The 24,632-nt window shown below is 34.2% G+C and overlaps 4 protein-coding genes and 1 pseudogene across 5 annotated transcripts; 3 read left to right on the top strand and 2 right to left on the bottom strand.

The window, feature by feature from the left end:
- The first annotated feature begins 991 nt into the window (after positions 1-991).
- On the top strand, positions 992-3,818 carry LOC140813261 (COBRA-like protein 10; annotated as a pseudogene).
- Positions 3,819-5,174: 1,356 nt separating this feature from the next.
- LOC140812021 (rab GTPase-activating protein 22-like) lies at positions 5,175-12,690 on the bottom strand. Of its 2 annotated transcripts, XM_073170192.1 has the most exons (13): positions 12,579-12,690; positions 12,143-12,242; positions 10,873-10,968; positions 10,422-10,525; positions 9,721-9,902; positions 9,528-9,623; positions 9,247-9,369; positions 8,105-8,193; positions 7,820-7,925; positions 7,428-7,525; positions 6,349-6,609; positions 5,951-6,034; positions 5,175-5,519 (listed from the first exon to the last, which is right to left on the bottom strand). In XM_073170192.1, the coding sequence occupies exons 2-13, from the start codon at positions 12,230-12,232 to the stop codon at positions 5,505-5,507; spliced, it is 1,344 nt and encodes a 447-aa protein (XP_073026293.1). In that variant the 5' UTR covers positions 12,233-12,242; positions 12,579-12,690; the 3' UTR covers positions 5,175-5,504. The 2 variants fall into 2 exon arrangements, with proteins under 2 accessions (XP_073026293.1, XP_073026294.1); XM_073170193.1 differs by having other exon boundaries at positions 9,742-9,902; positions 12,143-12,685.
- Positions 12,691-13,239: 549 nt separating this feature from the next.
- LOC140812255 (early nodulin-like protein 9) lies at positions 13,240-14,155 on the top strand. Its single transcript, XM_073170484.1, has 2 exons — positions 13,240-13,539; positions 13,621-14,155. The coding sequence occupies exons 1-2, from the start codon at positions 13,353-13,355 to the stop codon at positions 14,025-14,027; spliced, it is 594 nt and encodes a 197-aa protein (XP_073026585.1). The 5' UTR covers positions 13,240-13,352; the 3' UTR covers positions 14,028-14,155.
- Positions 14,156-14,580: 425 nt separating this feature from the next.
- On the top strand, positions 14,581-19,044 carry LOC140812993 (electron transfer flavoprotein subunit alpha, mitochondrial). The gene is made up of 8 exons (XM_073171390.1): positions 14,581-14,775; positions 15,411-15,593; positions 16,830-17,041; positions 17,139-17,302; positions 17,496-17,657; positions 17,829-17,881; positions 18,259-18,399; positions 18,688-19,044. The coding sequence occupies exons 1-8, from the start codon at positions 14,701-14,703 to the stop codon at positions 18,763-18,765; spliced, it is 1,068 nt and encodes a 355-aa protein (XP_073027491.1). The 5' UTR covers positions 14,581-14,700; the 3' UTR covers positions 18,766-19,044.
- Positions 19,045-22,407: 3,363 nt separating this feature from the next.
- On the bottom strand, positions 22,408-23,532 carry LOC140812508 (uncharacterized). Its single transcript, XM_073170786.1, has 3 exons — positions 23,047-23,532; positions 22,876-22,938; positions 22,408-22,741 (listed from the first exon to the last, which is right to left on the bottom strand). Exons 1-3 carry the CDS (start codon positions 23,431-23,433, stop codon positions 22,643-22,645), a joined length of 549 nt encoding a protein of 182 aa, XP_073026887.1. The 5' UTR covers positions 23,434-23,532; the 3' UTR covers positions 22,408-22,642.
- Positions 23,533-24,632: the final 1,100 nt, after the last annotated feature.

The following is a 24,632-nucleotide window of genomic DNA, read 5'->3' on the forward strand; positions in this document are numbered from 1 at the left end:
TTATTCACTTACTAAGTTACTAAATTATGTTTATCAATTCATTGTGTATTTTTATTATGATTGCAATTTAATGAAGCGCATAGACGAGGGCACAAGGTTGTCACCCACAATTAATATCTATGTTTAAATTATTATTATTAATTAAAATTATTTTATGTTCCATGAAATGATTTGATTCGTGGGAATATATTTGATTAGATAAATGATTTTTGAAATATAAAATAATATTCACATCAGATTTGTTAGATATAATAATTATTCATTTGACGTGTGATAAATGATTGATTAACGTTGCCAAAATTTATTTAATTAATGGGGTCCTCACTTCAAGTTTAACCTATGGTCCTCTGTCCTAGTCTTTCAGTTGAGAGAATAATTCAACCGATAGAACCATAATATTCCTCGATTTTGCAAGGATATGCTAGTCGGTCCTTGAGAAAGGATGTCCCACATTTAGGTGGCAACTAGATTCATGAATGGTATTTATTACCTGGATAGAAGTCCGGCAATGAAGTTTAAGTCATTGCTAATAACTAGCCACATGGAGCAAATTTTGTACTTAAACTGAGTTAATGGGATTAATTTCGCAAAATGTTTGAACAAAACGACTTAAAATAATTTAAATATCCAAAATAAACCAAGTTAGAGTTTTTTAGAAAAGAATAAAGAATAAGATTTTTTTTGAAATTTTTTCCTTTGATTTCAGTTTATTCCACCCTTTCAATTTTGATTGACAAAGATAATCAGATTTGATGAATTTTGTAAAAATTAATAAATTACTGAATTTATCTAATTAATTGAGCCAAATCAGTTAATGTATAATATACCATGTTTTGGCCTCTGCAAAATGACATGTTGGACTGCACACAAATTTTTCCCTTTCTAGGTGAATGAAGTATTGCATTTATACGCCATGTTTTGGCCTCCGCAAGAATGGCAAAAACTAGAGGAAGAAAACGCTTCTTAAATTTAGTTCCTACAAAAATCGGGTGTCTCATGTTAGCCTATGCCAGCAGTGACTAACATTAATGTTTTCTCGCCTCAGTTTCGATCATTTTTCTTCTCATCACCTTCATGCACCGTGTCCAATTTCACGGGGCATTGCCTGGTGATCCCTGAAAACTATATATTTCCGGCTCTCAGCCGAGCCCCACGCTTCCTTTTTAGATTATTCAACGTCAAGAATTTTAAAAACAGAAACAAGAATTTGAAAACAAATCCACGTTTGTTAACACAAATGTTGGCAAGAAAATCAGGCATGAGAATACAATGGTTCTGTGTTTTAATTGTCCTGTTTCTATTCACCATCAACGTCTCCAATGCTCAAGATTATGACACCCCGGAAACACCGCCTCCGGAACAAGAAAATTGCGGTGGAATCTTCGTCTCCTACACATTCATGGGACGAGAGAAAGAGTATCCGTTTGTAAAGAATGTGTCAGCTCAGGCATGGTCATTCAAGGCAATGTTAACTGTTCTCAATGCTGGGGCTCAAGAACTGAAATCTTGGAAAGTTTTCATTGGCTTTCAGTATCGAGAGCTGCTGGTTTCTGCCGACGGTGCTGTGGTTGTTGATGGAGATGGATATCCTGTCCGAGTCGGGAATAATGGAACGACTCTCGCAGGGTATCCGCAGTCTGATTTGAAAACTGCGATAGATACTGCTAATGATTATGGTCAGATGATGGTGGAGGTCAATCTCAAAGGAACACAATTTGGGCTTGGAACTAGAGGGACTCCCATGCCTAAAAAACTTAAGCTTGTTAATGAAGGGTACAAATGCCCTGCAGCCACACGAAAAGGTAACGCCTATACCACAAACATCATGTCTTTTGCGAATATATGTTAGTTATATCGTTTACCAGGACATGCAGAATTTGCACTACAAATGGTGCTTTAACATTCTATGTTAAAATGCATTCCCTTATCTTTGTTTGATGGTGGTGAGAAGTTTTGGCATTTGGGTGGATTTTATTGTATGTATTTGTATAACGGGATCTAGTTTTCCTAGTGAATAACGTCTCATCTGATTTTGAATCACCTTAAAATACATCTTTATATACAAGACGTATGTTCTTCCTATCTTATGGTTTGTCAGTACCTGATGATGTTAGCTTAGTAAAATTGGAAATTGACTGTTTCAGGAAGTTACATGCATGTCTGCTGCAAAAAGGACCCAAAATACAAAGACAGACTTAAAACCAAGTTCTTGCCTCGAAAGTACGGTGATCTCTCCTTCACATACGATGTTCTTCGAGCATATGAGAACAAATATCTTGCACAAGTCACCATAGACAACAACCATCCACTTGGTCGTCTTGACCAATGGAACTTGACTTGGGAGTGGATGAGAAACGAGTTTATTTATGATATGAGGGGCGCTTATACTCACATAAAAGATCCTTCGGAATGCATTTACGGCCCTCAAGGGCAGTACTACCAGGATTTTGATTTTTCTAATGTAATGAACTGCCAAAAGAAGCCAGTTATGGCAGACTTACCTCCTGAGAAGGAGAACGACTGACAAGGTCGGTAGGTTGCCAAATTGCTGCAAGAATGGTACTTTGTTGCCAAAGACAATGAATGAGACTCAGGCAACGGCCATTTTCCAGTTAGAAGTGTTCAAACTTCCGCCCGACTTGAACAGAACCGCTATTTATCCACCTCAAAATTGGAAGATCGAAGGCCGACTCAACCCGACTTACAAGTGCGGCACTCCTATTAGAGTTGATCCAACAGAGTTCCCTGATCCTTCCGGGATTGCCGCACAAACTTTTGCAGTAGCAAGTTGGCAAGTGACTTGCAACATGACTCGCCCCAAGCCGAAACAATCTAAATGCTGCGTGTCCTACTCAGCTTACTATACTGATTCCGTTGTTCCTTGCAACACTTGTGCATGCGGATGTGACGAAAAAGCTCGTTGTGATAAAAACTCGGCTCCTTTGCCTCTTCCAGCAGATGCCCTTTTGGTACCATTCGTCAACAGAACAGAGAAAGCTAAAGCTTGGGCCAACATTAAGAACAAGAATCTACCAACAAAATTGCCTTGTCCGGACAACTGTGGAGTGAGCATAAACTGGCACATTGACTCAGATTATAACAATGGATGGACAGCGAGGATAACACTTTTCAACTGGGATGATTTCGCATTTTCTGATTGGTTTTCTGCCGTCCAGTTGAAGAAAGCTTTCCCTGGTTTTGAAAAAGCTTACTCATTCAACGGCACAAAGCTACCTCAAGTCAATAGCACCATTTTCATGCAAGGCCTGCCTGGATTAAACTACTTGGTTGGAGAGGTAAATGGGACTCACCCTGAAAGAGATCCTAGAGTTCCTGGAAAGCAACAATCGGTACTTTCATTCTCCAAGAAACATCTACCTAGTTTAAACATACCACAAGGGGATGGATTCCCTTCGAAAGTTTTCTTCAACGGGGAGGAGTGTTCTCTTCCAACAGAGTTGCCCCGTAGAAGCGACGCCCCACGATCTCGATTTGGTCTGGTTTCACCGGTTCTGCTTTCCCTGCTGACTTTTCTGCTTCTGACATTCAGCTTTAATTGATGAAAGCTCAGAATTTTCTTCTGGTATAGATAGAGAAGCTTCTGTGAAAAACTTAACATCAGTCTAACTTTTCTGTAAAATGGGTAAGTTTCATGACATAATTTTATCTACTCTTTCCTTTACAGTAAATGGAGGCAGTGATGTGTAATTTTAAGAAGATAAAAGAAACTCTGCAGCATGGTCAAGACAATTCTAGTTCAACAAGCAGATATAGTTTGAGATTTATTGGCATTTGTTTGCAAGAATAATACACTTTCTGTAGTTTATACTGATATAGAAAAAAACAATATTTGTTTTCCTGTTATTCATGTTTATGTTCTTTCCAGGTGTTTCTGAAAAGAACATCCATACCCTATATTTTGATACTTTTAGGATCTTTTATCACCATTTTTTGGTTCTCTCATTTTTGTCAGCACAATCTGTTTGGCATAACAGCACTTAGACACCTTGCTTAAACTCAGATCAAGAAATTCAAACTGCAGCATAAACATGAAATTGAGCAATCCGAGGTCCATTTGGAGGAAAAAAACCATTATTCTACCAACCGCTGACTAAATTTATGGGCATTCATTTTTATAATTATTATTATTTTTAATTATGGCAATTTTAATTTGCATGTCTTTCCGAGCCGCCAACGTGCTTGCAAGCTGTCACGTATCTGCGGCATCCGCTCTATAACAAAGCAGACGCTGCAGATGAATTGATTACAATTCCACATTCATTGTGACACTTTTTGTTCAACGCGCATTCGAAATTTTTGTGCGTCTATAAATTTCATATGTCGAGAGTTCATGTTAGTTTATCAAATCGAGATCACAAAAATATGGTGTTTTTCATTTACAAGCATGCGTATCTTGCATATAATGGAAGAATCGAGTTGTTGGAATTTGACATTTATATTGATAAAATTTAGGAAAATAATAAATAAATAATAATATTAGCAAAATTGTAAAATAAAATAAATCGATCGGACCAGTTAAATTCAAAAATCCGATTTGGTAAAATTCGGAAATCCAATTTTTATTTTTTTAAAAAAAACCGGTTAAATTGATTTAGTTTCGTTTTTATTTAATTTGGATTGAATAAACCAATTTTCTTAATAAGCTTCAACTTTTTATACTCAGTTTTATTGGATTTTTTAAAATAAAATCTTGTTTTTAATATATTTTTCCAGATTTTGATTAATTTGTATACATATCAAAATAATCGAATTATTTGGTTCAATTTTTTATTTAACTTTTGACCTAAATTGTTTCACTGGTATTTTGCTTTAACCAAAATGGCTTACTCAAAATTTTAGTAATATTTTTATCATGGTTAATTTTAAAACTATTAACATTATTACTATTACAATTATTAATTTATTTCATATGATTTATTATTATTGGGTTTTTTATTTAAATAACAAAATAATTATCAAAATTAAAATAAAACTGAGGGGACGAGCTTACAAACCACGGCCCCTTGAAAAAGCAAGACCAGCCCACGGGGTTTGAAACCTTGGCCCTTACTTTATTATTTTGTTAAATTAAAAAATGGCAGTAGGATAAGCTTGTTGTAGGAAGTAATGGTATTAATTAAAAAACAAAAAGAAGAAGCATGGCATGACAACTAAAAGAAAAAACAGTTGATGTTCTTTTATTGATATCATTTATGTTTCGTACAAACGGTTCCAATAATTGAAGTTCAAGTTTTGAGAAAGATTAAAACTTACAGAACAGAAGTGTTAACATCCTATGACTGTTTGTCAGCGGTATATATAGTTCAGAAAAAACTACACAAGCAAATTGTGGAATTCAAGACATGATCCCTCTTTTGTGTAGTAAAGGTATGATGTCAGATATCAGAATAGCATAAATATAATTGGGGCTGCTCAAAGTTCAGACCAGATTGAGGTTGATGTTCCAAGACACAGCCAAGATATTAGTTACACCTGCTCCTGTGTCATGCATTTTTGGCCTGCAAGGACATTTTAACAAACACAACGGGTCAGAGATTAATTTATAACAAGGGGCTTGCATGTTTAATTGGTTATGAAACAAAACAACTCATGTTGCCTCATTATACAGAAATTCACATGTTTTTACTTCCAAATACGTTTGTGTTTGGTTGCATCATATTCCACAATGTTCGTCCTTGCCTTTCGTTTTCCACAGTTCGCACTCTAGTTTTTCAGCATTTATGTGTACAGGTAGCATGCTCAAACGTTATAACACACACACACACACACACACAGAGAGAAGCCTTCTGCAATGAAATCTTGGCGTATCTAGGAAGCAAAATACATAACATAGACACACTCCGGTGCAATTGGAAAGTAATTTCAGTGCAATAACCAGTTGTTAATAAGAACAAGGCGAAATAATACTGAAGCTAAGGTTGATCGATACCTTTTTTAGATATTTCTTGTGAAGCTTCATGGCACCCGTGCATGCTTTTCTGGCATCAAGATTTCCAGTCATGTCATTCAATATCTGAAATGTAAATTACACCACACCACTTGAGTATTATACACCTTCAATGCATGAGACATACATTCCCCAGTACTATCAACGGTTTCATAATAATGTTCAACTAGGTTGTGAGACAATTTTTATGACAATCGCTACGAATTTTTGTAAATGAATCCCATTTATTCACCTTTCTTGACTTCTCAGATAGAGCTATTTTTTTTCAAGCCTATGACAAGCATAATCACCAAGAGTTATACTATTTCAGAAAGTAAATACATGGTTTTGTTAAGCTACGCAAAATGAAAACCCAGATATTATGAACTCATGGAGCTAACCTTAACAACATCATCTAAGCCTCTGGCTTCTGCTAACAACTTTGAACTCTTATCTTTTAGCACACTGGCAACTAAAAAAACTGAAATAGGCAGAGGTGCAGCAGCATTTTTGCCTCCATTTCTCAGGTTCTCTCTTTCAAATTTTCCGCACTGTCTTGTTGATTTGACTTTCCCTTTAGATCCCTCCGACTTTTCATGAGTTGATTCATGCTCCTCGTACATGGAGAATAAGTCAGGATCATATTCTAGGGCCCACATCATCTGTTAAAAGAAACAAAAGCAAGAAAAACAACAAAATATTTTTACTTCGAAAAAAGCCTGACAAGCAATAGGAGTATAACTTTCAAAAGACACTAAAAGATTACATCAAATGATAATAAATAAAAACTACCTCGGCAGTTGGAAACAATTATTTTGAACTTACAGATATTTGGCATACAATATGCTGATAGATATAAAGGGGACAACCTACTCAATCAAGAATTTAACGAGCTTCAGTCCATACTTCAAACACTTAACAACTATGACTAAGGCCATTTAACATGGATTCTAAGAAAAGATTGGATGTTTGGTGAATTAGAAATGAATTTGATAAAACCAACATTTGACAGACGATAATAAGCTCGTCTTTTCCAGTTGCTATCAGACAACAGGTTTTGAGAAGTTGCATGGCTGGCTTCTACAGTCTTGCAAGCATTCAAAAATTTCTCAAAACCAAACAAGGTCAGCTGGCAAGCGACTAGATTCTCAGGCCAAAAACCAGCAGCCCATTCATTGGGTAACTTGTATCACCCCATTTCTCTTTCACATGCTGACCTCGTTTTTCCATGCCAAAAATATACTGTATCTAAGAAGACATCCCTTTTTAGGCTAGTCATTAAACCAATTTCCAGAACGTATAAAATGGGATTCTCCATTATTTAAGTGAAGAAACTTGTCTATAAGAATGTGAAACCATACTATCATGTTCCTGAAATTTTGCATTAAGTTTATGCTACCATTTTACGGATGTAAAAGAAGCCTCAAAATAGTTTAAACAAATAAAAGGAGATGGAAAATATGTATATACAAACAATTACCTCCCAAAGGTATAATGAATCGCCAAAAGAGAATTCCCGACGAAACAAGACCATGAGCATTCGGAAAGCAAACAGATAATCACCCCCACCCAGGGTTTCTGTTTTCAATATAAAAACATGTTACTTACTCATATGGCTACAGAATTTAATTAAGCATAAGAACCAAACAGCGTTGACATTGAAGACACAAAATTATGAAACTCTAGAAACCTAAATAGCTAGTATCTTTCTCTATTCTCTGACTTTCAATTAATTATTTTATCCGTTACCCTTTCTGTAACTTTTTAATATTGCTGACTAGCAGTAAGTGAAAAAAAATTGAGAAAATGGAACAAATGATCAACGGTTACATTGGTAGATAGAAATTAGGAAAACAACTGATAACTCCGTACCTAAGTGCTGATGAAGTTTAGGATCAACAACTTGAGTTATTGATGCAAGATTAACAAGTTGCTCCTCCACCCCAACAGAGTTCCCGGTGCATCTGAAATTCCCTCGCTTCACAATTTTATAATTTAATAAGTATCAGATGAAGATGAAGCAGTGAGAAGGAGTTAAATAAGTGCATGAAATCCCATCTGTCAAATATTTAGTAGAAGGAACTTTTTTGTCACATCATTAATATGTCATCGTAAATTTTTTAAAAAAAAAGAAGAAAAAGACTAAATGAATGGTACCAATTTCCGCATCAAACGTTCAAAGCACCAGAATGCATCGGCTTCATCATCAAGGAGAATAATCATAGGAGAGCAAAGATCACTCATGCCTGTTCAGCACATTACGTTGTTCAGCATGCAAGTGTATACCGAGATAATATAGGTATATACATAAAAAGTCAACCACATCATCATGATCCATTGGTAGACTTATAATTGGAAATGCAGGGTAAAGATTAAGTTCCTGAATTTATTTCAAGCCAAATTCTAAAATTGAGTTTGGATAGAGAAGTTGCAGCTTAAAAAAACATTTAATAAGTTCAGTGTTTTTAAGTACTTTTATTAAAAAAAGAAGAAGCGGTTTTGACTATTAATAAATGTTAAAAAGTTATTTTTTTTAATTTTTAAAAAGAATTAGAAGTAGAAGCCAAAAAACGATAAAATCCAGCTTCTAAAAAAAACACATTTTTAAGTGCTTTTTTTAAAACGACTTTTGTGACCAAACACTACATTTTTTAAGAAAATATTTTTTTAAAAAAACATGCTTTTAACCCATGCCTTCTCTAATCAAACGGGCTCTAAATCACAGAGCATATTTACATGTACAGGAGATTCTGTATGAACTAGAAAAACATGTGCTACGGTACACTTAATTTAAATAATTAAGATATTGATTGATTGCAGATTTTATATTTCACTAAATAAAAAGAGAACCGAGTATTAGGAATTATATTGAAAGTTTATGAAACGTAGCAACTATTCTCTTCAGCAACTAACTAGAGAATTGGTGTTTGTGATACTCCTATTCCACATCAATTAGAGGGAAAGGATGGACATAATTTATAAAGCACAATAATGGATTCCTCAAGTAACTTTGATTTATCATTTTTGAATAGCATATGGAGGCAAAACCAAGTATCACTTGTGTAAGCCCTTGGGCACACGATGTGATAGGTGTGTTGATTAAAACAATGTTTTTGCAATGATAAATAGTTAATTAGACTAAGGCACATGTAGAGAACAATTAAAGAAGATAAATGTCGCTATTGTGTTATCTATCAACTAACTTTCTGCTAGAGGAGTAAGTGTCCCTGGACCTTGGTCCAAGGTTGTAAAATCCCAAGAGAAACAGAGAGGTGAGAGAGAGACTCTTGTGACTTAACCTTGGCCGTACCCGACATCGATATCAAACCAGGAGTAGACAGCCAGTATATCCCAAAGTTTTGACAAATTTTCTTGCTTTTCAAAAAATATCAGCGTTCTGTCAGTACGAACCACATCGAGACCTGACAAATATATCAATTCTCAAATTAGAAACACATAAAACCAACAAAAATTTGTTAATAATTCCGTACAGAAATAAGTTAATAAGCATCATACTTTGTCATGGGATACTGACAAAAGCGATGAAAAATAAGCATTTTTGATAGAATTAAATGCCTACCTATCTGATGTAATGTAAGTTTCCACTGGATTTCTTTCTTGTCCAGATGTTGATGGCCGTTTGATTTATTCATTGCGTGGGAGCCACCAGAAGCATCTGTGTTACATGATAAACTTCAGAATCTTAATATCAAAGTGAAGCTATAATGTTGTTCATATCTTTATGGATTTCCAGTTGATACTGGATTAAATACCAGCTGTGGTTCCATGATTACCATTTTGCTCATTAAGAGATGCAGAATTAATTTGTTGAAGTACGATAGGATCTTTAGTAGGTTCACCATCTTCAGTGATGATTGGTGCAGTGACAAACTTGCCACTTCCAATCAATGGAAACATTTGTCGGCATTCTTCTTTCAACATTGCATACTTCACTCTGAAAGGATACATGGAAACAACTCCATGATTAGGTAGTGCATTGCTAAATTAACTCAGGAAAGTTATTGTGTGTTCTAACAAGAGTTAAGACAAAATTTTAAATTTTATTCTAACATATATTAATCACTTAGTATTAATGTAAATTATTTATCAATTTACTAATATTTCAAAAAAATGACAGGACTGCCGGATAGATATTGGTTTAGCAGTGTAATCCAAATATCATAGTCATTGAATTAGGTCAGCAAAAGGAGTTCATTTTTTTTATGAGCAGAATAAACAACAGAAAACCAACTGAATTGAATAACAGATATATTTATCCATGCCTTCATATTGTTATTGTCAGACCAACAGTTAACCCTTATCACACGACATCATCTCATGCTTCATAAGCAACAGCTGCAAGTGCTTACTTCATGTACCCGACAAGGGAAGTCTGATGTTCCAAACAATGACAAATACAGTAGCATTTTTGGGATACAAGTTATATCCTTAACAAAATAATAAGAACAAGTACCTTCGGCGTTGTCGTATTTGATCTCGTTCGTCAAAACTGCTCTTAGGATCATAACAACCCAATAAAAATTCCCAAACATCTCCTCTGATTGATGGATGAATTCCCTTTGAGACATACGATGATAAAAAATATTTCACAACCATAACATTTGTCAAAAATCACCAATAAAAATTCACAAAATCTTTATCATGTTAATGGAACACCTGACAATATTGCATTTGATAGATGATCTCAGGCAAAACAATTAAACTAAAAATAATAATAAATTCGCATATTCTACCTACAGACAAAAAAACTATGAATTAATATCGCTTTTTTTTGTGGAAGAGGAAGCTGTAGACAGAGAGTGCAAAACATAGATAAAAAGAGATACATTCACATACACGTGCCAAGATAGAATATATTACTTCATGTAAGGGGTCTGCAACAGATCCCTATAAAAAAAGCTTACCCCACGATGAATACGACTGAGTGTTTTGCCAATATCAAGATAACCTTCTGTAGAGAAAGCAGCATTCCATTTCCGTGCACTTAAAGTTTTTCCAGCCTGATAATTCAGAAAAAGAAGTTGCTTAAACATAGATGGAGTTAAAGGAGAAGAGGAATGTGCTTGAATTTTCTAAGAAATCAAAATAAAAATCTCTCATTATATGATACCAGAAAATGACACAAAACACTCTTGCTTAATGTGATAGGGATGCATAATCTAACAGCATTGCTTGATTCATCCAACAAGCAAGATTCTGGCATTGAAAAGTAAATAGTACTATAACAAGTTGTTATTCGATTTGTCTCAAAGATCTCCTAATTTAGTTTCATCATTCTACGCCCCATGTTAAAAGAAAACAATTTCACGGCAGTCAAAACACCAATTTTAAATATATTCATGCACGCCCAGATTGTATAATAGAAAAAACATTTTCTTTTCACTCCAAGGATCTAAAAAACTTTGAAGAGATTTCGGATTTTTTGTTTGATCAGGTTCTCACTCAAAAGATAGACAATAGGTTGTCCTCCAATTGCACATTCTTCTTCAGATTACTCAGACCTAAATTTTACAATCTCATAGCTCTACTTAATGTCATCTAACACAGCTAGGTTCGAGAATTTATGGGCAAATTCAACACTCTAAACAAAAATAAATTGTGGAAGAAAAACAGCATGCACAAAATTAGTGTTGGTAACAAATGCGTGAATCCTAGTGCCTAGCTTGCGTAAGCAGAGATTGGAGAATATTGGACCAGAATTCAGGAATATCATTTAGCTCCACAAATAAATAAAGACAAAAACTTGTGTGAGACGGTCTCACCAGTCGTAGTTGTGAGACGGGTCTCTTATTTGGGTCATTCATGAAAAAATATGATTTTTTATGCTAAGAGTATCACTCTTTATTGTGAATATGAGTAAGGTTGACCCGTCTATTAAGATCCGTGGTACGGTCTTACATGAGACTCACTCATAAATAAAACCTTCAAAAGGAACTCCCCTTTTCAGATGCCACATTTATAGGACACCATAAGGCTTTGGCAATCATATTATAAGATTTTCATGAAATTGGTCAGATTGGGGAACACAACGCTCATCAAATATGAATCAAACAAATGCAAAACAGCCGGTAAAACACCATTAGTCTAGCATTCGGGTTATAACTAAATGGCTATAAACTGCAGAGTTAGAAAACTGAATCTCATTTACGATCAACAAGGAAAGAAACACCACACCTTGATCCTGAACTTGCTTTCGGGAACATCAGTGCATTCAGGCCGAACCTGGTAATAGGAATCAGCTGGAGTTCCTGGGTCCCTCCACATTTTTCAAGTACTTCACCCCAAATAAGTAAATTTATAGATAAAAATGGGAAATTTAACTTGAAAGGTCCTTTGGAAATCCAAAAACCCAGATAAGAAAAAAGAAAAAGAAATGTCAGCACGAAAAGACCCACAGCCCCGAGATCAATCAGCTGACCTACCCTTTAACAAAGATCAGGGGCCTTTCCAAACCAACAAAAAAATATTATTATTTTATACAGTGTACATGCGCAAAACCAAGAAAATGATCTATTCGGGTAGTTTGGTGGAAAGGAAAGACCATGAACACCATATTCACAGACAATGCCGTTTTATGCGTTTAATCTCTCCAGACATCTATTCAATCTACCTGGTTTAACTGCTTGAAATGGAGCGAAAATGACGTGGGATCGACAACTATGTAGCCCACTTGCCTTGTTTCGCGGTTGGTTTTCATGGAGGAGGGAGCGCAGCGTGTGGACATCGCGGAAAACTTGTATACTTTTTAGTTTTTAACTGGGTCGAGTTGACTTTTCTTATGGGCCCGTCTTTGGATCGTTAATGGGCCTTTTGGTCTGTTGTTTCAAGTCAACATGAGCCCACAATCACTCGGATCGGATCCAACCCCTTCCAATTACGAGACCAAACGTTGATTATTTTTTCAAATTACTAATAAAATTTGAAATTATTTTTCAATATAGTTGTCTCATTTTCAAGAATTTTTTCTTTAACAGTACCAAATATTCAAGTCATTTACCATGTATCCAATGCTAAATTAAACTGACTTACTATTAAAATTCATCGATATGACCAATCTAATAATTAGATCAAGAACAAATACTTAAAAAATCACCCTTTAAATATATCTATTGGATACCATTTCCCAAAGTAGAAGACATGAAAATTCTTGATAATGATGAAGCAAAGTATAATACGTAGTAATTTGTTGTCAGTGGAAGTTAAGAATAACAAAAGGCACCAAAAGCTGCATTCCCACCACTTTTGCAACCACACCTACAAATACCTGGCTTTCTTGCTCTCATCTTCACTTCATTAATTACCTTCAACAAAATCAAACATTTTTTTAAGTACAAATTATATTGCCATTGGTTAGTTCTTGGCCTATTGGGTGCACTATTCAACAATGGCTCGATTTAATGTCATCTATTTCTTGGGGATTTTCAATGTTTTATTGCTGATTAAGAAAAATTACGCATTTGAATTTAAGGTTGGTGGCTCCAAAGGTACTTGGGCAGCTCCTGCTGATCCTAATTCTTCCGAGTACAATCAATGGGCCGAAAGAAATCGATTTCAAATCGGAGATTCCTTATGTAAGTACAATATCTTTGTATAGAGATGTTTAGATTGAAAAAATATATTTCAATGACATTAATGAGATTGCTTTCTTGCAGTGTTTGTGTATGCTGCTGATCAAGATTCTGTTCTGCAAGTTAACAAAGACGATTATACAAACTGTAATAATGCGTCTCCTATTGCGAAACACAACGATGGGCACACCGTGATCAAGCTGGATCAATCAGGGCCACATTATTTCATCAGTGGAGTGGATGATAATTGCCGCAAAAATGAGAAGTTGGTAGTAGTTGTCATGGCAGATAGAAGCAATCGTTCTCCTCCGTCTCCGGCACCTTCTGGCGAAGAATCCCCTTCCCCGCCTTCCGATGAGGACACAAACCCGACTGCAGCTCCCTCGCAGGAAGCTTCTCCTCCTAATAATGGTGCTTCTTCAATTGTTCATGGTGTCGTTGGAACCATTGGATTTGCGCTTCTTGGTTCGTCACTTGTTCTGGCTATTTAATGTGAATTCATATGTTGGAGTTGAAAAGGTTTCTTTTTCTTTTCTTTTTTTTGAGATTGTTTTATGTAGATTTTGTGGAAAGATTTGTTATTATTATCATATGATCCAGTAACAAGAATGACTCTAGCGAGAGTTTGTATAGAACATTTGATATGTTTGTGTATTATGTATTTACAACATTAAAGAATAATTTGTGATTTTAATGGTTATCTATGTGATTTTTTAGTCGTATTTTTGTCGGGTTCATATGCCGTTCACGGTTTATTTGTTTTAGACACTAAGTATCACAATTTTTTATTTTAGTATAAAAAGTAATATTTTTCATTGACGATCCAAATAAGAATTCGTTTCACAAAATACGACCGTGAGTTGAGCCCGTTTCATAAAAGTTTTTGTCTTTTTTTGTTTAGCCACTTTAATTTTTTCTTAAAATATTGTATATTACCGTCATGTCTTTGTCTTATGATTGAAATTGAAATTTAATAATAAGAATTAAAAAAAAGAAAAAATAAATATACTTCGATTAATTAAATTACAAATCTCAAAAATAAATAAATAAACGTTCTAAGCAGCTTTGGTTCGTCGTTCGTTCCTCCGTCTTCTTGGAGGAAAACATTCACAACTGAACAGTAATCCCATAATAATAAAATAAAAAATATAGTTGAAAAAACCAATGGCAATCAAGACCGTGTTCGGAGCGATTCGAAATCGTTCGTTTTCTAGTCGTGTGTCTCCCTGCTATCGATCTGTAAGTCATCTTGTTGTCTTGTTCATAGCGGCTTAATACGGTTCATGAACGACAATTGAAAGCGAAAACGAAGCGAGCACTATTCGGAAAAATATTTCTTGTGCTTTTGAGTAGCTAAGTATTCTGTATACTGAAGGCATGCCGAGGAAAAGATTGGATTTTTTTAGATTTGGAAGGTGAAATATATTGGTTTAGGTTTAAGCTGACAGGGCGTGGGACAAGTATTTGAATTCGTAGATTTGGAAGGTGAAATATATTGGTTTAGGTTTAAGCTGACAGGGCGTGGGACAAGTATTTGAATTCGTAGATTTGGAAGGTGAAATATATTGGTTTAGGTTTAAGCTGACAGGGCGTGGGACAAGTATTTGAATTAGCTCTTGTTGAACTTAATATGCCAGCCACCGCTAAGTAATGCCATGACAATTTAGTTTCTTGATTAATTGATGATCAATATTTTGGAGCTTGAAGGTATGTTTTAATTGAATAATTTGCGCTTCTATTCAATGCCATGTTTAAGAAATGCCGCCTCTTTAATTTCCGGTAATGTAGTTTCTGAATGCATTACTCTCTTTCACAATTGAAAATTTTCTCTTGAGATAACGTTTTGTGGATCTTATTTTGTTGACTGCATATAGCTCAGCACACTGGTTTTAGCTGAACATGATGGAGGCTCAATAAAAGCTTCATCGATGAGTGCTGTGGAGGCTGCTAAATCTTTGGGTGATGACAACTCAGTATCTTTACTGCTTGCTGGTTCTGGTCCTTCCTTGCAAGAAGCAGCCGCTCATGCTGCTTCAATGCATCCTTCCATTTCTAAGGTATTTTTTTATCCAATTTTTTATTTATTATCTTTCTATAGTTCTGTATATCTGTTGCGGATAACTTTTCAATTCAAGTGATTTTATCTTTTGTACAATTGAAGTTAGATAAATCAAATGATAAATATGCAGATATTAAAGGCGTACCTGTGAATGGAATATAGTCTCTAGGCACATGCCTTATCAAACTGAATTGTGCCAAGTGGTAATATTTTAAATTGGATGTATGGAAAAAAAAATTGCATTTCATGTACATTAGCATGCCAAAGTAATAAATAAGTAATCTTTCTAGTACAAGCGCTATGAACGATTATGACATTGGATTTCATTCAATGCTCAGTTAAATCGCGCCTTGGGCCTTCTAGGTGAGACTTGCTTGTGCCCAAACTACACACTTCACTAAAGGGATGTGCTTTGGCATGTCTTGAAGTGCAAAGGCTGCATGTTGCTGCTCCTTGAGCTTTGAGCACACTTTGAGGGTTTTTAATGATGGTTAAAAGGGTGGGATGATCCGGGGATGACAGCAGAAATGTTTATCTTTTCGCCAAATAAATATTAAACTGTCTCATCATCAAATTTAATTAGCTAGCCTTTTGGTATGATCAAATGGCTTTGAATAGCTGCTATCGACATGTTTGGTGGGAAATAATGAAGTTTATTATTTGTGCTCCCATGGTATGTAAACCTCTCTTAGAAATACAGCTGAGAACTGTGAAAGTGTCTTTCTTTCACATGATAGGTAATCATGTATGAGAAAATGCAGTCCCTTTGTTTGCTAGAAAATGGAATCACCGCAACTTATACTTGTCAAGTGATCTTTAGCAGCATACTTTGTCGGCAGAGAAATAGTTGGTCACTAGACCTAAAGAATCCAAGTGTACTTTTAGGTTGTGTTTGACTTGGTGGATTTGGATTTGAAGAAAGGATTCAGAGTGGAATTTAACTGATATCAAAGTGGGAAGATTTCCAAATCCATTTGAATGACTAGAATATAAGTTAAAAATGGTAGTGAAGGAATTTGAAATCCAAAAAATTCATTGTTATGCAATCAGGTGCAATTGATTTATATAATGGATTCATCAATCCAATGCCTCGTGCTATTTGAAATTGGAACCCAATGAGCGAAAACTCGGGAAAAAGTTGATACTCTAGAAATCGCTTAGCAGTATATGACATTACTACACTTTCCAGTTTCTGTTGTTGGATTCTGAAGTTTGCCAGATGCTTGTGATACAGGTTCTTATTGCTGATTCAGACAAGTTTACCTATCCTCTGGCAGAACCATGGGCTCAACTAGTACGTATAGTGCAGCAAAAAGGCAGCTACTCACATATAATTGCTGGATCAAGTTCTTTTGGGAAGAATATACTCCCTCGTGCATCTGCTCTGCTGGACATTTCTCCAATCACTGATGTCACGGAGATTCATGGATCTCATCTCTTTGTCAGGTGATTGAAACAGTTGATTTTCACCAGCAGTAATTTCGTTTTCTTATGGGAAAAAAAGATTTATTGATTTCTGATTAACCACTTTTTTGTATGGCAGGCCAATATATGCTGGTAATGCTCTGAGTACTGTTCGTTATACTGGCACCAACCCTTGCATGTTGACAATTAGATCTACGTCTTTCCCACTGGGACCAACGTTGACTCGTTCAGATTCTGATGCTGCATCACTTGAGAAGGTTGATCTCTCTGCCTTAGACGAAGGTTTGTGCCAACGTATATTGCACACATTGAAGGATTAGAGTGGCTAGGTTTCCTTTGTTCTCTAACTCGTTCTGATACTCGACTATGTAAGTGGAGATTTTGGTCTAGCCTAATGAATTGAGATTGTGAATAGGCATTGTAAGTACTCATAATTTCTATAGAAGAGAAAATGATTGTTCTTTTTTTTTTTCAGATGATGCAATCGGCAAATCAAAATACATAAACCTCTCACATCAAGATTCTGAACGCCCAGATCTAGGAAATGCACGTGTCGTGGTCACCGGAGGACGAGCTCTAAAAAGTGCCGAGAATTTCAAAATGATTGAAAAGCTTGCGGAGAAACTTGGTGCTGCAGGTTTTTCACAGAAATCCTATAGAATTATAGGGCACTGCACTCCTGCACGGTTTACCAGCATGTGCTAAAATTTTATTTTCTGGTGGATTATATCTTTGACTCTGAAGTACTTTATTATTTCATTCTTTATATATTATCTCAATGAGAAAATTGTGATCTTATTTTTCATAGTCGGCGCCACACGTGCTGCTGTTGATGCCGGATTTGTTCCAAATGAACTACAGGTAAGGAACAAAACTAATCTGGGTTTCTGAACAGCAAAAATCGCCTCAACATCACTTTTGTTCTTATTTGATGCTCTTGGCTCTTTCAATAACAATCCATTTGTTGCTAATACAGTTTAATTTTTTTATACTTTTTACTGTTGTGTTTAGATGCTATTACAATTAGCTGTCGATATATTTTTCGAGATATGTTATACATCGCAGTTTGATGCATAACATTGTTGTAAATGACTCGCATCATGTTTTGTGAGTTTGTAGCTAAAACTTGCATCTCAAACGATATAAAGTGCTAATGATGATTATACAACTCAGATGGTTCTCGTTTTTGCCCAGTTTGCATGTATGCCTATGCTGATAAGGCCGTGTTATTCTACCAGATAGGTCAGACTGGGAAAATTGTCGCTCCTGAATTATACATGGCTTTTGGTGTTTCTGGAGCTATTCAACACTTGGCAGGCATCAGAGATTCTAAGGTCATTGTTGCTGTAAATAAAGATGCAGATGCACCGATTTTCCAGGTCCTTGTTGATCCATCACTCTCTTATATATATATTGAAATTTTGAAACTGTTACATTTAGTTGCCAATTGTGCAACTTCTTCTTGGCTTATAATTTACTCTTCTTGATTCAAACTTATTATAGAAGTTTACATGGATAGTTAAATTTAAAGGTCCATGAGGTGATTCATTTTATTCCTCTGGCGAGGATAAGATGAGATATATCATAAACCGAATGCATCACCAAGTTACTGTGGGCAGTTGAAAAACTATGATAATCATATGCTTTTTTGCTTGCATTTCTACCAGGTTGCTGATTATGGACTGGTCGGTGATCTTTTCGAAGTCATACCACAATTGTTAGAGAAAATTCCTGAGAAAAAGTAGACGAAGGGCGCCCTCTAGGTTCTGCAACTGTAGAAAACTTCATCACATTTCTTCTGGAAAAGGTTATGGTTGAATCATTGATCGTATTTTTTTAACAGATGTTATAACTTATAATAGTCTATGTCGGCTACTACAGAAAATGGGATTTCTTGAATTTTAACTGCGGATAAATAAAAGTTCACTACAATTTCTTGGTATAGACTTTAATGTTTAATAAATACACAACTGCCATCCTGAGATGCTGGAGTTTTCTAAAATTTATCGAATTTTTCTGAGACAGCGCACGTATATAAGGATGAGCTGTTCCAATGATTTGTATATTGCTGATTCATATGAAATTTTGCATGCAAATGTCACTTGTTAGTTTGTTTAAACATTGCTTGAGGACACTGTGAAAGGTTCTATTGGTTGTCGGGTACTTAATTCTCTTTAATCTTTATGCTAACAAAACACAGTAAACCTGCAATTTTATATTGCTGCGCGAGCACTAGTCTTCCAAATTATGAGTAAAATATATATTACAAATGTTGTCCCATTAAATATACGAGTTTCTTGGATTTGAACCTCGCATTAAAAGTGCATTTTATGATATGGACTGCTTGCATTTTTTACCTCGTCTGTCGCAATATGTTGTGATTATAGTCGCCAGTTGGCCTGAGAAGATCTCAATAATTGTTGTCTAACTCAATAATTGATTAAACATGGAAAATTGTCAAGTTTAAATCTCCGACCAATACCAACCTATCTATCTATCTATTTCTACGTACTATTTATTTCCGGTATATTTGCAGGATGCATGAACCAAGATGTCACTTGGTTTCATCCTCAATTTAATATATATATATATATATATATATATATATATATATATATATATATATATATAAAGCAGGACAAACTATTTTGAGCATAATTAGGATTGACGAGATAAATGATTTGGTGTATGATATCCTACCATAATTGAAAAATCATAATATTATGACTAATTTTTCAGTAATTTCTTGATTGAAAATTCGTCTTATTTATGAGTTATTCTCATACGTACATACATATACATATATGTTGAAAAAGATTGAAACATCTACGAGAACCGAACAAGAATGTATGTGGATGTTGCTATACTCGCCCAAAATTTTGCTCAATTATTTGTGAGGTTTCAATTTCAAACTTTGCCCAACTAAAGGTTATTAATTTTGGCAAAAACTTGTGTGAGACGGATCTCTTATTTGGGTCATCCATGAAAAAGTATTATTTTTTATGCTAAGAGTATTACTTTTTATTGTGAATATGATTATTGTTGACCCGTCTCACATATTATGATCCGTGAGACGGTCTAACATATTATGATCCGTGAGACGGTCTCACATGAGACTCACTCATTAGTTTTTTAGTTTATTACTTAATTTTAGCTTATTTTATAAGCTTATGTTCCTACCTAATCAAGATTTAAGATTTTAGTCTTAATGACATATTTAAATCTTATATATATGATCATGAGTAGATATCTTGTGAGACAGTTTTACGGATTTTTAATCGTGAGACGAGTCAACATGCTCATATTTATAATAAAAAATAATATTTTTGAAATAGAAATAATATTTTTTCATAGGTGACCCAAATAGAATATCTGTCTTATAAAATTGACTCGTAAAACTGTCTCACAAGATTTTTTATATATGATTATATGATAACACTGCATTCTCATCGGTCATCGCGTCTCTGTATAGTAGTTAAAGAAAAAAACATATGGTCATTTTTTGCTAGAAATATGATGTAAACTTGAATGATCATTTCCAAATAACAAATATTATCATCTCTGCTGATGATTTATTATTTGTTACTAAAATCTTAAAATTGAAATAAAATCTCGAATACAACGTCGTAACAATCTTATCCCAGATTCAATATAAAAATATTATAATAATATCCCGAAAAAAGTGGAGGGCTCGTATGCGGTCTAGGCCGTAGGGAGTTCAATAATTGCTGCTACATCTGGTTTATTATAATCCGCCTGACATACAAATTATCATGGTATATGTCAAAGCGTTAGGTCTCTTAAATCTGCTTATAGATGAAGTTAAAGTACAATATTTGTCATCAAAATCGAATATATAAAAAGCCTATATTTTAAAAAGTCAGCCACCAAAACTATATATAATTTGAATGTCAACATTACTGTTGGAGCACTAATGGTCAAATACTTTCTTTCATATATGATAAATTAAGGACAAACTTCAAATAAATCTTCAAACTTTATTTTCGTTTAGATTTAATTTCTTTGGCTTTAAGCTCTTACTTTATTTAAAAAGTTTCTAAACCATACTTGAGCACATTTTTTGTTCAGTAGCGTTGCTATATATATCGAGTATGTCCAAAAACATATGATACACAAGGCTTCCAGCCCAAAAACAATATATATATACACTTCCGTATAATAATTAGAACATTTTACATCCTTGACCAGAATGCCATAAGGTTGTATCCACCGGGTTTTACAGACTACTCCTCATAGTATAACCACACAGTTGCAATACATGGTTCTTGACGTAAATCGTTTCAACAGCACTTAGCACAATCCTATATCATCTTTATATCTCAGGGTATATAGTAAAAAAGTTTAATTTTGAAAATAATTCAAGAGATGAGCAGTAAATCTTGATTTTTTTATTCATAATATTACACAGTAATATCATGTAGAGTAGAAACTTGTTTAGCTATTTATCGTAGCTAGAATTACAACACATATAATCGAAAGTATTATAAATTTTATTTTGAAAGAAAAATGAAGAGGTTGAATGATGCCTTCATTTTCCGTGGATTTAAATCCGAACTTAAAACTTGTGAATTGCTTTGCCAGTTGTAGCTGAAAACATCTTTTAATTGGTCTATCACTAGTTAATGGTATGTCATATTGTGGTGGTTGAGTGGTTCATCTCCCACTAAAATCTGCGAAGAATTTAGAGAAATCTGAGAATATTTATAGGAACCTTTTTTTCTTTGAATCATAAGTTTATCTTAGCATTCTGATATGTTCCTTTATGCTCCTGATGTCTAACCTTGGCTAGCTTTCCTTGTACATATTTCAAAGTATTTGAATAAGTTTTGTAAATATTTAACGTTCGGATTTATAATTTTTTGAGAAAAAAAATCTCCATCTCATGAATTGCATTTTTTAGTATTTGAAATTATTTTACCTCATTTCTGATAATATTTCTGGTGCATTTATAAAATCAAAGATATTTTTTATCATTTTGTTAAAATTGAAGAGTTCAAACTAAAATTTTATGTCATAGGAAGTAAATCCTAAAGTGAAACCTGAATTGCATGTTTTTCTCTAGTTTACCCGTAAATTAATTATATGCACAACACAACACATATATGTGTTATACTAACATAGAGGCCAAAAGTATGTGTTGTATTTATAATCCTCTTCAGATAAAAATAAATAAATAAATCAAAATTTGTACAATTATCTATAGAAAAAATAACTTTCATCCCACGTAAAACATTCAATTGCCCTTCTTAATTCACCTTTCATCAAAGAGCGTTCGATTAAATATTTGTATCATATCCGTCGATTAAAATGCTAATCAGCGTGAGAAAATAAGAAGTACTCCAAAAGAATAATAGTTCAAAGATATATAGGCAAAACACACTATATATCCAAATCAAACAAATTAAGATCGAATCAAGTAAAGTTGAATGTCACTCACAATGCTACGAACTCACTTTAATTAGGCACTTGACCCTTTTCTTGAAATACAATGTGTATGTTTATATATGTATATATATATAAAAACAAGTGATTTTTATTCTTTGATATTGGTGATTTATAAATTTCTGATTCATGAACGTAAATGAAAAAATAAATCAATAATCACATATATGTCCTCTTCTTCAAGTCCGTGAAGTTACTCTCCTTTTCAACATGATGATCGCTCAATGCTCCGCCCTTGCCAAAATTCATTCTTTTCCCCTGTTCAACAAAAAAAGAAAGATAATTAATGGTCATGCGAGTGATGAGCTAAATCCAAGGAACCCGAAATATAATCTAGTGGGACGACGATCGATCATGAATTATATATTAGTTTTCTTTTTGAAGGGCGATACCTGCACTGAAACATCAGTCTTTCCTTTTTCTTTATGATTCATGAACTCATTCATATAAGAAATCTGTGGAAGAACAGAAGCATGCAAGAAGCAAAAATATTACATAAAATCAAGAAATTAAACTAAGAAATAGTTATAATATATCTTTTGTTGGGAAGCTAATTTAATTACCTTGGGACTGTTTGCAGGAGAACTTGCGGTGTCCTCTAGATCATAATCCATCATAGCTGCAGGCACTTTCGCTTTCTGTTTCTTGAAACTATTTTGCTTGCAGATGATACTCGTATTCCTGCCCATATTATTGTTATTATCGTTATCAGTACTATTACCTCTGGTTCCATCAGGAAACCCTAATTTCGTGTCTGCCCGGTGAACATCATCTGCCGACTTTTTGACAGCGGACGAAGCAGCATCAGAAAGAAGAGAAGGGGTTTCGTAATCTGAAGACAAGGTGCTGTTTTTATCATCATCACACATGAACCCTTGTATGTAGAAAGTCCAGCTGCTGCTCTCTTCACCGGAATCCGCCATTCTTTCATCAGAAGAAATCTTCTTCATGTTTCTTCATTAATTAATTGAAGATGATGAAGTTAGGTATTGAGTGTCTTAATCCAGTTTTGGAGAATTAAGCCCTCACATTGCAAAAAAAAAAAAAAAAATACATATGTATATATAGTGGAGTATACGTAATATTTATTATATGAGAGATGGGAATCTTGATTAATGGAGGTTGAGGTAGGTATAATTTTGACCAACTGCAACTGAGTTTTTTTGATATAAAATAGTAAAAATGTATTTGGTTTATTCCACTTTTAAATTTTATATTAAATGTTTTTATGAAACATCAGATACTTATTTTAATTAATATATATATATATATATATATATATATATTAATATATATATTAATGTACGTTTGTTGTGATGGGGTCCGGCATTTTGTGGTGTGAGATTAGAATATTATTGGCAGAGATTTGCCAAATCTTGTTTTCTATCTTCCCTTTCCCTCTCGAACTAGTCTGTAAGGTTTTGAAGAAATTGACATTTGACATAAACATTTCCCATAATAATTGTCCCCTTTATCGATCGGATAATTCTACATATACAATATTGAAGATTATACATTGGGTTACAATTAGGACAGTGGTTCCTGGTTTCATATATTCAAATATATAATAATAAATAGTTTCATATATTCAAATAAGGCAAATTTAATAGAAAATTTTCATAATCTAATTGATATATATAACCTTAATTACATCGGCATTCACGCACACACACATTAATTCGATTAATGTAATTACAATTTACAATGTATATGGTGCACTGCACATACAGTAAATTCACGATTTTAGTCTATTAATTTGAACATTTTTGTTTTGTAATTTAATTCATTTCTCATTATAAGAGTGCTGATGTGATGACTAACATGTCGACAACATCTGACGTCATCATGTCAGTCGTTAATGTATAAAAGAACAAAAAAAAATGCAAGTTAGTGAGTGTATTAAAACTCTGAATTGACTGATAACATTACAAAAAATGTACAAATTACATACGGACTTTATGATACCTGGCGGCCAATATATATGGTACTAATTATAACATAAAATGATTTTTTATATAAGAATTTTAAATCTATATATGAGAGGACAAATAAGTTACCCTACAATTAGGGGAGAGCATAGAAATAGATGCAAAATCAGGAAATTTCACCGGCCGACCCTCGTGTTATGATGTTGTGCTTATTTCCATTT

Source organism: Primulina eburnea, chromosome 14 (genome assembly GCF_022965805.1).
Source record: "Primulina eburnea isolate SZY01 chromosome 14, ASM2296580v1, whole genome shotgun sequence".
Taxonomy (NCBI): Eukaryota; Viridiplantae; Streptophyta; class Magnoliopsida; order Lamiales; family Gesneriaceae; genus Primulina; species Primulina eburnea.